The 14276-nt window shown below is 35.4% G+C and overlaps 2 protein-coding genes across 2 annotated transcripts; both read right to left on the reverse strand.

Moving 5' to 3' along the window:
• Positions 1–2783: 2783 nt before the first annotated feature.
• LOC124446692 (transforming growth factor-beta-induced protein ig-h3-like) lies at positions 2784–6048 on the reverse strand. Its single transcript, XM_046997546.1, has 3 exons — positions 5531–6048; positions 4184–4391; positions 2784–3272 (listed from the first exon to the last, which is right to left on the reverse strand). The coding sequence occupies exons 1-3, from the start codon at positions 5930–5932 to the stop codon at positions 2968–2970; spliced, it is 915 nt and encodes a 304-aa protein (XP_046853502.1). The 5' UTR covers positions 5933–6048; the 3' UTR covers positions 2784–2967.
• Positions 6049–7748: 1700 nt separating this feature from the next.
• LOC124447245 (transforming growth factor-beta-induced protein ig-h3-like) lies at positions 7749–13446 on the reverse strand. The gene is made up of 6 exons (XM_046998141.1): positions 13016–13446; positions 12186–12393; positions 11655–11977; positions 10480–10920; positions 8877–9084; positions 7749–8203 (listed from the first exon to the last, which is right to left on the reverse strand). The coding sequence occupies exons 1-6, from the start codon at positions 13394–13396 to the stop codon at positions 7893–7895; spliced, it is 1872 nt and encodes a 623-aa protein (XP_046854097.1). The 5' UTR covers positions 13397–13446; the 3' UTR covers positions 7749–7892.
• Between the last annotated feature and the right edge of the window lie 830 nt (positions 13447–14276).

A 14276-nucleotide genomic window follows, 5' to 3' on the forward strand; every position in this document is an offset into this window, starting at 1 on the left:
GAACAAGTTGGAACATCATGACGAATTGGCAATTTTCCTAATTTAAAAAAGATGAAGTAGCTACAATTAAAATACCAGCAGCAAATTAGGTGAAAATAATCAAGACCAATTAACATCAAATTCTAATCACCATTATATAAAGCTATTGATTAGGAATTTCAAAACGATAAAGTCTTACCAGTTGATAGATCATTGCGATTTTTTCGCCTTATTAAGGGTTATATTCTCTCATGTATTTATTTATAGTAAATCATCAATCAGGTTATTCCATATTGCTTAACAGTTTGAGGACAAGTACAATAACACCTACATAGAAATTACATCAAACATTCCATAGACTATCCCATAGAAAATCCTATCAAAACCATATCCCAAATTCTGTTCGAATATTTAATAAAATATATTATAGAATTGTTCAATGTAATATTCTATAGAATATTTGTGTAAGGGAAACCCTGGAGATAAATTGTGTTGTTCCAAGTGAAAATCTTCCACTGTGCAAGTGGAAGTGGAAGTTCCACGAAGTATTTTTGCTTTCATTGATTCGTATTTTTCAATATCTCTAACTTGATGTAAAAAAGTGCAAAATAGTGAAAATCTTTGACAAAACCCTTCAAGAGGTAATGGAGTTTGTTTATGAAACTTGTAATGTAATGAAAGTTGAAGGATGATGTAGAAAATTGTAGAGCTGGAAAAGATGCAAAAACAAGAGAGCAACTGTGATATATTGATGATTAAAACTGAAATCACACTTGCAATCTGGTTAATGAGATAATGTTTGTTATGAGTTAAAAAATAAATGCTTCACATTTGGCTTCAAATCTAGTGTCAACAAGACAATTTAATTATCTTTTTTTTAAGTTAGATTCTTTCATCAATCCCCATTCTCATATTTGGAAACTAGAAATAAATTGTGCAGCACTATTTTGTTCTATGAAAGAATGTTATATGCAGTGCGGTGTTTGAAATTAATTGAATATATGATCTTTCCCCTTTGCTGGACAATTTAAGCAATTGTCTCATGAACCTGAAAAATTCAGGTGACTCAACTGTGACTCAAGGGGATGTTGAGTCACCTGAATTTTTCAGGTTCATGAGACAATTTCTTAAATTGTCCAGCAAAGTGCAAAGATCATATCTTCAATTAACTATTTTGTTCATAAGTTGTGAGACACATTTGGTCCAAAATGTGAATTAATATGACAGTGTCATGTAATCAAACTCACTAGATGAACTCGACTTCATCTGCAGCCAGATTTCAGGTTTTATGTATGAGTGCATAATCTGTGGAGAATTTACGATGCCCTTGATGATATTAAAGAATTATCTTGTCACCTGTCATGTCTAGTGCATAAGTAAATAAAGAAATACTTCCACAAATTATTTCAAAAAAGGGTTTTGTGAAGTAACAGTTAGATAATGGGATTTTAATTACCTTTATTTAAGAGAGGGTTTTGGTTTTTGGCAGGTGGCACATTCGCCACATCGCACGCGATGAAATAACATTATTTCATTGGTAGACATTTTGACTTTTCATTTTATCAAACTTTCCACTAAAACTACCTCAATCACCAATCCATAACATTCACACGTTAAAACTTGTACAAGAACAAGAGCATGTCCAACAATAAGACATGTACTAGGTAATATAGGAGGGCATCGCAAAAAATACAAGTTGTATTTTCGAGCAAAACCACATACAAGCCTCAATTATTACTTCATTCCATAAAACATTGGAAAAAAAGATTTAAAACTTACTTGAAAAGGTTTTGAATTATTTCCTTCCCACAATAACGCGAAGTGGAGCAAATATTTGCAGTTTATGGGATTGGGATTTTGAATCCATCACCTAGGCAACGTTGCTTATTTGTCTTTCATCGGTGCCTTTTAAAGATAAAACAAATGTTCTCCACAAGCTTATAAACTATGATATTTGAAGGTGTTATACGTCAAGCAAAATATCACCAGAAGTCCACTTTGGAATAAGAGGACCGCTTAACGGCTTAAGATTTGAGACTAAAATTGACTTTTTACTTTTTATCTGCCATATTGGATTTTTATTAAAATGGTTTTAACATGAAGTATTTGCAAAGTTGTTGCCTTAGTTACGACAGAAAATTTTACCAGTCAGAGTGGTAATCTGCTTTTTAATGCAATAAATGTTGGTCGACGGCAAATTTCTAGTTTCATTTTTCAAAATATATATACATTTATGACTAAGAATTTGAACAAAAATCATCAGCATCATTTATTTCGTAATTTTCGTTATAAACGTGTTGTTTTTACAGAGCAAAATGAATAAATGATCACATAGCACGTCAAACGTACGGGATTGCTTTGTCTCCTAATGACGCCATCATTACCAACTCTCAACCCACTGATGAAAAAAGTTTTTGAAACCATAACGTAGAATCAAAAACACCCGCAGACACAGACATTCATTAAAAAGTTTTTAACGCCGGTCAAAAAAAAAGGCAACAGCCAACAAAATAATAACTTTTTATAACAGCTAACTTCTTTTACAAAACGCGGGGGCTTGGGAAGCGATGAGTGTCTGGGTGTCCTGCAAACACCCACAGTTAATTTTTGCAGTGGGTGACAGGGTGTATCATCTTATAAGAAGGACACCCACAAATTTAAGCTTCTTACTTGAACGTTTATGATAGGTGTACCAAATTTTCAAATTATTGAATGAACGGGCACAAGAACCAGTAAATTTTATATGATTTAAGCATTGACAAAATGTGCAAGTCATTTGTATGTAATGAAACACAACAAAGAGGTTTTGGAGGATTTTTGTAATTTTTGCACGGAAAAAGAAAAATAACTATAATAAAACAATCTCATTACTTCTCAAAGTTTCTTGCATTATGATATGGCGAATAAAAATACACACAACTCTTGAAAGCTTCCAAAGCTTCTGACAACATCACTAAACAAAGTTCACTGACCAGCTGCAGTTTACAGTTAAACCAAGTCCGAAGGAGGTAGGAGAACTGTATCGATGACTTGAATCACACCGTTATAGGCAATGGTATCCGCTTGAATCAACGCTGCCTTGCCGTTGAACACAACCTTGTTTCCGCTCACGTTAACTTCGATATTGCTTCCTTCGTAAGTCGGCACGGTACCAGTGTCGAAAACACTTGCACAGACAATCTCAGTTACGACATGATATTGAAGAACGTGGCGTGTAAACTGATAGCTGCTCTGCATTTTTTCCTTCACACTTGTAGGCAGTTTAGCAAAAGCAGCATTGTTTGGAAGTAGCACTGGTACCAATAAAATAAAAGGACAATAACAAATAAGCAAAGCATATGAACAGCTTGGATCTTAAGATAGTGATGGGTGAGAAATGACAGATCTAGATTAAGTCAATCAAAATACAGGGTCTCGTTTTAAATTCATATTTAATAGCAATAATTCTGTTGGTTAAAAATTTCTGAAGAACATTGGACAGTTAAGAAGGTTTATAAAAGTATTTTAAATTTTTGATGTATCCGGCTGACTTACCTTAGATTAGTGCCGCAAAAAGGATTTTATTTGGGAAGGGGAGTTGGGGTGCAAAACACTCCCAAAATGTAGCTTACACATATTATACGCGCTGCTTCCTATGACTTTTCAAGCTAAACATGTATAAACTCCTTAATATGAGAAATATGGGTTCAGCCCTCCCCTAATGAACAAAGGTCAGAAAAAAGACAAAATAAGGGTAGAAATTAGAAAAAGGGGGCGATATCTAATTGACTACTTATGTTACTACCATTCTCAAATCGTTTAATCCCTTAACAACTTGTTTAACAAGTTTTTTTGAAGTCTAACAGCAGAAAATAATATATTTACAGTGGCTACAAGTGTACTTTGACACTTTGACACTAAGACTCTGTTTAAAGTATAACTTTTTGAAATGATAAATTTACTTCAGCAATGCTGATTTTTCGTGATTATTTACTTCTTATTTATTAAAAATCATCTGTTTCCTGCAGCAAATAATTTTCGGAATCATGCAAAATCACGCCTGAAACACTAAAAATCGCTATTGAGGGTCCCTGACCCTCCCTAGAAAGACCAACGAGGTCCAAAGTATATACCCTCCGAAATTTCGCGTTTGGCTACGCCACTGCAATGCACCATAGCACGCCTTCAGGGCAAGCCTGCTATGGATTTCATTAATCATACTCACAAGTCATGGGCGATTGTAGATTCATTAAATCCTGCAAGCCTCCCGTGTTTACATAGCTGAGAAACGAGGAATATGCGGCTGTTGCTTTCAAGATATCATAAAAGTTTCCCTCGGGTGGGTTCATCACTCCATTCATTGTATTTAATAGGCCACTGTCGTAGGTCCAGTCTAACACTTTGCCAAACTGTTGACATGATCCATAGAACAACTATAGTTCAATATTAATTAAATACATTTTCAGTTAAATTCTCAATTTACTGCCAGATTGTGAAATGTGAGAAAGTTCTAAGTTATTTTTTTCACATTTTATTTTAATAATTAAAAGCAACATATTTATACATTTTCATGAATGAATGAATGTTTCGCTTGTTTGAATGATTGGAAACACAAGTCAATGACGTACACTCCTGAATGCTCCAGAATCCCAAACACAACGTCTTGGGTTCAAACGTCGAACTGTACAGGAACCGAACGCGTTTAGAACAAAAGATAATGAGGACGTTCATCTCATTTTCTTTTGTCTTTAATGAGTTCGACGCATGTTAAGTTTGACGTTTGAAACAGGCCTTATGTTCATATGTAAGCGTTATAAAGCGTATTGTATTGTATTGTATTGTATTGTAACTGTGCTTAATTTTTCACAACTTTTTCACTTCCTGTTCACGACGAGGAATTGTTTGTGCATTGTTATGATTATCAAAGTACAAAACGTCTCTGGAGCATCAAATGATTGCAATGTTAACAGACACGTGACATGCAATTCTTGGTATTTTAAAATAATAGACGTGAATACTAGGAAATTCACGACACGTGGTCATTTAAAGGAAATGACGCCAAGATACAAAAATACGTGAGAAAAATGCATCAAATATTCAAAAGAAGCATGAAATAGCTAAATCTCGTGGTAAATTTATTTAGCGCGAATTTGTAATTTTGTAATGCTAAATAACCCTAATAATATCAAACGACTTTAATCGTACGCCATAGTGTTTAGCACACTATATGATAATTAACACAAATACTAGGAATTACCCAACATGTGGTCATTAAGTATGTCATTACATCGGGAAAAATGAAACCAAAAGAAAAGCGTGAAAGTAAATCGTCCGATCTTCATGAACCATTGAAAATGCGCTGCAAATAGTTAATGACCTACAAAATTCTAGGAAACAAATTATTATCGGACAATTACAATTATTCCATCATTCATTACATTGCGCTTGCAAAGCAGTGGACAAAAATAATGAGTCAATTATAGGACACACAAAGAAGGAATTTAGGAATAATAGTTAAAGCATGTACCGCACAGCACACATCCATACAAACATGCAACATGATCCGTCTTACCCCGTTGTATCTCTCGAGCCTAATTTTCTTTTGTTTTCCAAGGAGTGTTTCTAATCGCATGTCCGAGTGTATGTTGCTTGTTTTGAAAGAACCAGCATGGATGTGGTACATCATGACTTCGGGCAGCCGAGTGGCATTCGCAAGCAAGGATTTTGCGTTTGCAATCGCCTCGTTTGTCGGTGCAAATACAGTATAGCTTACCCTGGTATCCATCAGTTTCTCAAATAACTTTACCTGGATTAGCAGGCCGCGGAATGCTGTTAAATTATACTTTACTAGCGTCTGATTGAAGTTGATTTCGGGATTTATTCCATTATCAACGTCCGTGCTTGCTAACGGCCATGATAGACAAATAGTGGAAAACATACAAAAGGATAAAACGTAATAAAGTACGAGCTCCATAATTAATACGAGGTACCTGCACGTTGTTCTGCAATTTGAACTCGTGTTGAATAAATTTGATTAGCGTCGCTTGTAATATGAGGAAAAACAAAAGCTCCTAGACTGATGCTCATTCGATAGTTCATACGCGAATGATTACGTGCCGACGACGAACCAATCATGTTCGATGCAGCACCTGCGTGCGCATTACTTTGTGATTACTTTTACCGGGTGGAGCTTGGGTTTGAGTATCTTTGGACAGAAATGTTGAAATCTTAACTCGTGAGAAGGGAAACTTTTACAAATGCCTGCATCATTTAGGAAATGTTCTCTTAAGTCTTGTAAAGTTTAGTAAAAGTTCCAAGGGCGCAGCCCTTGGAATTTTACTAAACCTCCCTCAGTTTTCGGGACATTTAATCACTAATATCCTTGAAATCATGCGTTTATTTATAATGACTGCTTAGACATTTATGGATGCAGTTGTATATTTTGGGAAATATTACCTTAGCAGTCGTTCAACTGTACACTGGGCAGAAGCACACATCTACAAATAGGATCATAAACTTTAATGATTTTTCCAATAGATTAATGTGAATATGCAACAGTATTACAGAATGGCAATTTTTACTAATATTATGGTTTCAATAATCGTGTGGACTCTACCCAGGAGAGGGTTGTTGCCAGACTGCTACATGAAGGATGCCTTGTTTATCATATTTCTTGAGTACTGTTACAGAGTAAACACTTCTTTTTCATATTTTTGACAAACGTTACGGACGGACATGTTTCTTTGTAATGAGATGACTGTGGAGTGAAAAAATTTATGTTCTACAAATAAAGAACAAACAAAGACTTTCTAAATCCTCAAGAGATTTTTTTGTTGTATTGCTGTTGGAAAGCTAATTTGGAATGTTTGAGTTTCAGTCTGAGTGATATTCTCTGTACACGAGATGACATTGATCTTGCATAATGACAATTCTTCTTAATTGACACACACACAAAACAAACATAGCTATATATTTCTCCCTACAAATCAAAATCTGATGACTTACCTCTAATGCCATTCATATGTAACACGATTACAAACACGACTTCATTAATCCAACATTATAGTCACAATCACAAAAATGCAACTCAAATAATTTGACTTTACAATGTTAGGATTAAAAAAATAAAATATTTCATGCATAAAATTTATCCATGTTTGGAGCAAGCTTTTGTGGGGCCTCAACAGCTGCCACCCCCCCCCCTAACTGACATTCTTATAGACAAAACTTCAAGAAAAACTTTTTGTGTTAGAAAGAAAAATATGTGCAATAAAATTGTGATATTTACTAAGAATGTTTCAGCAAAAGCATTTTATACAGAGGTTTTTTTTGTGCAATGATTTTCCCACAATTACAAGTCCTACGTTTCTTACAATGTTTTTAAGAACATAAAATTTGGCTCCATTCATAGTTTATAGCAAAACGCCATGTTGACATCAAATGGAAGCACTTAAACTTTGCCTATAATGTAAAGTATATTTAATAACTATGATCCAAGCTTCCATTTTGGGTCTTTAGCGTTGCTCTCACAATATGAAGGCGATATTTTCATTAAATTTTTTTGCGCGTGGCTCATGGTGACCGCTCATAACTCCCTCATTGATCCGTTTAATCAAGAGGAGATCTCCTTAAAAACGGGCCCAGGTATTTCTGGAAGGATGCGCAAGCAGTTAATTCAAAATGTTACTTTGTTACACTGATGTGGGCTTTGTCAAGCGAACAATTAAAATGAATACTCCACTTTCAGTTCTTGAAATGAAGAATAAGACCATAGCTAACAGTCAACACGATTAATGAATCGAAATATCTCTCTCATTATCTCTCTCAACGTCTTCAGTATAATCTACTAATGTATTAGTGTCACAAAATTATCTAACGGTACTTATTTTCACAAAAAATTAGTAATACTCGTTGTTCAGCAAGAAACCTACACTTCAAAAATCCAGCTGATTCTGAGGTGGAAGAAGAACAGTATCGATAACTTGAATCACACCATTATAGGCAATGATGTCAGCTTGAATCAACTTTGCCTTGCCGTTAAACACAACCTCGTTGTCACTTACAGTAACATTGATGTTTTTGCTTTCGAATGTCTTTACGACCCCTGATTGGAAAGCCACACGACAGATTATACTTTCCAAAACATGATATCGAAGAATGCCGAGGAGGTACGCGAAGCTTGTCTTCATTTTTTCCACAACGTTCGGTGGTAGTTTTGCAAAAGCAGCATCGTTTGGAAGTAATACTAGAGAAAAGCAATAACTTATACAGACCTAAGACTCCATAAGAAAATATATCAAATACAAGAGTGAATATGTTATGAAGGACAGCTTGTAATCAAGACATCGACAATGTAGCTATTAAACAAATTGTAATTTAAGTAGTTCAATTTATGGTCTTCGGCTGCCGAATGGGGCCCTCATCAGACTCAATACGTACAACAAACTCTCTTGCCGTACCTTTGCATCACGTATGATTTTTAATACTTTCTGTTTGTCATTAAAAATTCATGAGTGTTAAATGACTTCATAATGTCCATACCTCTTAGTTTCAGGAAGCCATATTACAATACGAGGTATATGGGTAATTGGGTAGTAATGGTTTTATGTGAAAGTTGGCAAAACATGCACGCAAGACAGTGTTTTCAAGTTTTCAAAATATGAATTTTGTTTTTGCATAACAAAAATAACTATCAAGCATCAGCTTGTTATAATCAATCTCATCTTTCGGCTAATATGAGATCACTCCAGTCTGATAAATATTCACAGAACTCAATTGCCAATTTGATAAAGTAGCATTATACGATACGAGCTGACTTAATGCTGAGCGAGGCTAAATCTCGCTGCTCTTTGAATACAAATTCGACTCTTTGATTTCCAAATACCAAATTTTGAAAGGTAAAACTTGGAGATACTCACAAGTCATGTGTGCTTGTTTTTGCATAAGTTTTGGGATTTGTGCCAGGTTTATATATTTGAAGAACGAGGAATATGCGGCATTTGCTTTCAAGATATCATAAAAGTTTCCCTCTGGTGGGTTCATCACGCCATTCATTGTATCTAGGATACCATTGTTGTAGGTATGATCCAGTACACTGCCGAATTGTTGACATGATCCATAGATCACCTATGATTAACATATACAATGTCAGTGACACAATATCAATGTCATAGGTCATGTCTAATGAGCTGTAAAAGTTTTAGCATTCTCATTGTCTAGTGAAAATTTGGACTGTGTACCACAATAACTTCTCTCTGTTTGATGATTTGTCTACGCTATAACTATATTCTGTGATTAGTAAAGTAAAGCCAAAGTGAGGAATTTAAGTTACTGAGTTTAGATATATTTTGATTCATCTCATTTGAGTGATTTGACTGCTGAGAATAAAAACTGTATCGATCGAAAGATGTACATTGAAGTTGAAGGGTGAATAAAATAAAATAGTTACATTAGTGTCCGTCCACTTCGAAGGTTTCAACATTTATTAAATGAATCATAATATAAAGGTGCACTTATAAAATCTTTACACAATTTCTTTTGCACCATGCTGTGCCGTGACTTCATCAAAATATTGTAAAAACCAACTGAATACAAAATAATTATCAATTATTAAGCCTTCGAAATTGTGCAATCTACAAAAATTCTCGGAGTGATGGTTTACTATTAGACAGGAATCACAGGATCATGTAAATGACTGATCATGTTAACTGCATTACATCTATAGCTTCAAAGTTCATTAAAGCGTCTATATTAATCAAAATTTTAGAAAATAATGTATAATTAGCATTTTTATGAAATTATTTATGTATGTAGTTCAAGCGTAATTAAGTTAGCAAACTGCCATGTGTATAACCAGCGCAGGGTCGAAATTAGAACGTTAAAATATTCATAAATTCAGCACTGCCCGACTGATTACACTGCGTTCTGCGACTGATTGTCCCGTTTCGTCACGGGACATTGGGCATTAAAAGGAGTTATCTGTTATCGCTAAAAGACAATTCGCACTGAATGGAAAGCACTTTGGACCAAAAATGGAAATATACACACGCCACGCGTTGCAATTAAATATCGACATGCACAAGTACAAAGCCTGAAAGCAACTCGGGCAAAACTTGGCATTGCGTAATAACGACGTGCAAACACGTGACATGAAATTCTCAGTATTTATGATAATCATCATCGAATACTAGGAATTACACCGCGTGTGGTCATGACCATGTACTTTTACAAAGGAAAAATGAAACCAAAAGAAAATTGGCAAGAAATCGCTCACTCGTTTTGAGAATATGCTGCAAACTATAAATGTACAGCTATATTCTTTGAATCAATGATTATTTTAAGAGACAACTTTATTTTTGCAGTTCTTTGAAACTGCCGTTAATCAATTATTCAGCCTATTGTTTTAACAAAGCATTGATCAATGTAACACGTTAATTTATGGGACACAAAGACGAATTGTTTTAATAATAATCAGCGCATGTACCACACACATCTACAATCACACAAAATGATCCATCTTACCCCGTTATATCTCTCCAGCCTGATTTTTTTTTGAAATTTGAGCAAAGTTTTTAGGCGCATGTTTGATTTCACCTCTCTTGTTGTGAAAGGACCTAAATGGACGTGATACAGTAGAACTTCGGGCAGCCGAGAGGCATTCGTGAGCAAAGATTCTGCTTTCATGATCGCATCGTTTGTAGGTGCAAATACAGTGTAGCTTGTTGAAGTAACGTTAAGTCTGTCAAACACCTTTGCTTTGATTAGCAGACTTCGGAATGATGTCAAATTGTACTTTTGCAACATTTTATCAAAATTGAGTTTTTTGCCGATTTCATCATTTGCTTCGGATGTCCTCTCTTCATGAATTTCCATCGCCCATGACTGGAACACGCCAAAAAACAGAGTACAATATATCAAACTGCAAAGAATTGTTCGGTCCATAATTACATGTGTTCTTGCACGCTATCCTGCAGGTTGACTAAGTTTGAATAAAATGCAATTAGCGTCCGTGATTTATTAACGAATCAAGGAAAGGAAAACTTAGAAACGATGACGTCACACATTTTCTACCAGTTAACATCCAGCATGGTTCTCCATGATGTAGCATGGGTGGGCAAACGAGGCATATTTTCTTCTTCCGGATTCTACACGTGCAGGGAGTTGACGTGTGTGTAAAGGTAAAGTTTAGGTCAGTCAAAGATGATGTCGGCTAGGTGTTTTGTTGTGTAGCATTTTTCTTTAACATTCAACAAAAAGCCAGACATATTTCGAGAAATTTTTCAACTGTTGATCTCCTAAGATTAAACGCAAAAATATCGTGGTATGACATTATGACTAAAATTGGGCTGAACTAAACAGACACGGCAAACAAATGTTTCACGTTTGCTGCGTGGCAAATGTGAACCTGCTTTGTCAACGTTACGTTATTGGCGAATTGCTTACTTCAATTTACAATTGTTTTATACACTTTAATAAACTAGTTGATTTTACATCAAGTAAAGCCCATCCCCGTTCATGCTAATGTTACTAAATTCAAATGTTCCCAATGGATAATTGGATAATATAAATTCTTCTTTCAAAATTGTTCGGCACTCGACGCAGGTGTATAGTCCCTCACTCGAGGCAATAGTAAACACTAAATAATAAGATACTTGACAAATTCTACATCGATAATTTTTTATTTTCTCCACTGCTTACAAAGCCTCGTGTAATACACTGTCATCATTTTGTTGCGGTAGCAAAACCGTATCAATGACTTGAATGACTCCATTATAAGCAATGATATCCGATTGAATCAACTTTGAATTATCGTTGAAAACAACGTTCTGCTTGCTGACCGTAATACTGATGTCAGTTCCTTCGAATGTTGGAGCATTTCCTGTCTCAAAAGCTGATGAGCATATCAAATTGCTCACGACATGATATTGAAGAACTTTCACCAAGTACTCATTGCTTGTCTTTAATTTCTGCCCCACGCTCTCTGGGACTTTCGCGAAGGCATCGTCACTGGGAACTAGAACTGCGCACAAATAAGAAAGAAACATAAGAAGAAAAAAAATCAAAGGTAATTTAAAAATAGGGCAGATGCTTCCTGGTATGTAGTGAAGAAAATAATCTATTGAATAGAAGCACAAAATATAAAACAATACGCTAAAAATAACATCTGTGCTATGCATGTGCGACACACAGTTCTGAAACTTTTTTTTTACATAAATCATGATTCTCACGTGTCATCGGTGTTTGTTTCTTCATCGTTTCTTGCAACCCTGCCAGTTTTATGTATTTAAGAAATGATGAAAATGCAGGGTTTTCTTTCAAGATATCATAAAAGTTGCCTTCGGGCGGTTTCATCACACCATCTATTGTATGTAGGATACCATTTTGGTATGTCCAGTCCACCACACGGTCAAATGGTTCACACGATCCATAATTTACCTAGCAAGTTCATGTTTTGAATGGAACAAACGTAAGTGACAAAAATCAAAGAGTTATGAGACTTTTACAATTGCAGGCACATTAAATGCACATCAAACTAGTATATTTGATAAATAAAGCGAATACCAGTGCAGACATTGACGCCTGTAAGACTTAATCTAGTAGGAGATAAAAAAATCCCAAAGTGGTATTTACTTTTCTACATAATTTGTGACGTTAGTAATAATTTTGAAATTTTAAATCTTACAAATGAAAACCACAGTATGGAAAATATTGCCAGGGAATTTCCTTGTCCCCCCCTGCAAGTACTAACGAGAGCCGCAAACATAAACTTGTTATCACCCTTTAATGATGACCTCAGATGGTTACAGGTGCTCTCATTAGGGGATTTCCCAAATTTTTCTAGTGCAAGAGTGCAAGTCAGTGAACTAAACAAAACTCAAACGATGTAGATTTGAATGAAAAGCCCCTCTCCACTTCAGTCAATCCAAACTACAAAAAGAACAATGACTTTTTGACGATAAAATTACTGCGTACTAATGAGCATTGCACAATTTTTGTTGGACAGTAGTTTTACAGCTCACGTCATAATTAATGAGTTGCCGGATATTTGTCGACTTACCCCTCTGTATCTTTGGAGTCTGATTTTCTTCTGTCCGCCAAGCAATGTCTTCAGTCGCATGTTGGACTCAATCTTGTTTGTTGGAAAAGGACCATAGTGAACGTGATACATCAAAAGCTCGGGCAACCGAGTTTTATCCGAAAGCAAAGATTTTGCTTTTTTAATTGCGTTGTTAGTCGGTGCAAACACTGTGTAGCTCGTTGTTTTGTCATTGAGCTTGTTGAATAAGTTTGCTTCCAGTAGCAGACTTCGAAACTCTGTCAGTTCGAGCTTTTCGAGCGTTTGATCGAAGTCAAATTTTTTATGAATTCGATTTTTGTGCGACAGACATATTGTGAACATAGTCAAGCACGTCAACGTGAAGAACAACTTACCAGCCATTTGCAATCTTCTGAAGTTATCTTGTCAAATGATTGTAGAGATTTTTGCCCTCAGCTTTATATAGCAAACTGCTTCAATAGCTGATGTGACATCAGCAGTTCCGGAGCCAATCACGGTGAGACATGTGTGATCTGATGATTCAGGTCGCGTACGTTTTTGCTTTGTTAACAATAAACAATAGTTTCTTACTCGCTACTTTCGTTTTTAACTGTCGACACAGCATTTTTCAAACCTAATGATTTAGCAATATCTAGCGGGAATTTCCCTTCCTATGACAAGATATAATACAAGTCATACCACATTGAAAATCTCTGAGTTCAAAAATATGCCCTACCCTAGTGACATATTGATATCCTTATAATGCATTTGCGCACATGCTCGCTCACACAGCTCAGCTTTTTGCGTTCTATTCATGAGACAAAATTGCAAATTGGATAATTTGCATGTTTTGAAAACGTTATGTTTTATACGGTACTTTTGTTTTACCAGCGCTTTTGTTTTTGATGCTTGAAATGTGGTATTCGTGCTGATGATCATGTGTGCAGGTACATACAGGCATATGCTTGTTAGTTTACACGATGAAAAATTTTACTGATTTTCCACACGATTCAAATACATAATTGCCAATTTCTCAGTTTGAATTGTACAACTCAGAGCATGACTGCATAATTTGTGCAGGATCAACATCTTGAGCTCGCTTAGATCATCGACATCGGTTTCAATAAATAAGACTGTGACACAACGCAATTGTGACAAAGGATATCAATGGATGTTGATGTTCAATGCCTTGTACAAAGGTTTTTCATATGCGATTTAAGCCTGTATGAAAGGAGACTTTAATATTTTCTCTCCCTCCATTTTCTATTTGTAAGAAAGAGTG

This window comes from Xenia sp. Carnegie-2017, unplaced genomic scaffold, assembly GCF_021976095.1.
Source record: "Xenia sp. Carnegie-2017 unplaced genomic scaffold, XeniaSp_v1 HiC_scaffold_22, whole genome shotgun sequence".
Taxonomy (NCBI): domain Eukaryota; kingdom Metazoa; phylum Cnidaria; class Anthozoa; order Malacalcyonacea; family Xeniidae; genus Xenia; species Xenia sp. Carnegie-2017.

What these genes read in the sequence shown, in the direction of transcription:
- LOC124447245 (XM_046998141.1), bottom strand. Translation starts at nt 13,396, where the DNA reads ATGGCTGGTAAGTTGTTCTTCACGTTGACGTGCTTGACTATGTTCACA. An exon ending in GACTCCAAAGATACAGAGGG is followed by an intron (nt 12,394 to 13,015) that starts GTAAGTCGACAA and finishes TGAACTTGCTAG; the next exon opens with GTAAATTATGGATCGTGTGA. An exon ending in GTGTATTACACGAGGCTTTG is followed by an intron (nt 10,921 to 11,654) that starts TAAGCAGTGGAG and finishes CCTGCAGGATAG; the next exon opens with CGTGCAAGAACACATGTAAT.
- LOC124446692 (XM_046997546.1), bottom strand. Translation starts at nt 5,932, where the DNA reads ATGGAGCTCGTACTTTATTACGTTTTATCCTTTTGTATGTTTTCCACT. An exon ending in GGCTCGAGAGATACAACGGG is followed by an intron (nt 4,392 to 5,530) that starts GTAAGACGGATC and finishes ATTGAACTATAG; the next exon opens with TTGTTCTATGGATCATGTCA. An exon ending in TCTACAATCGCCCATGACTT is followed by an intron (nt 3,273 to 4,183) that starts GTGAGTATGATT and finishes TATTGGTACCAG; the next exon opens with TGCTACTTCCAAACAATGCT.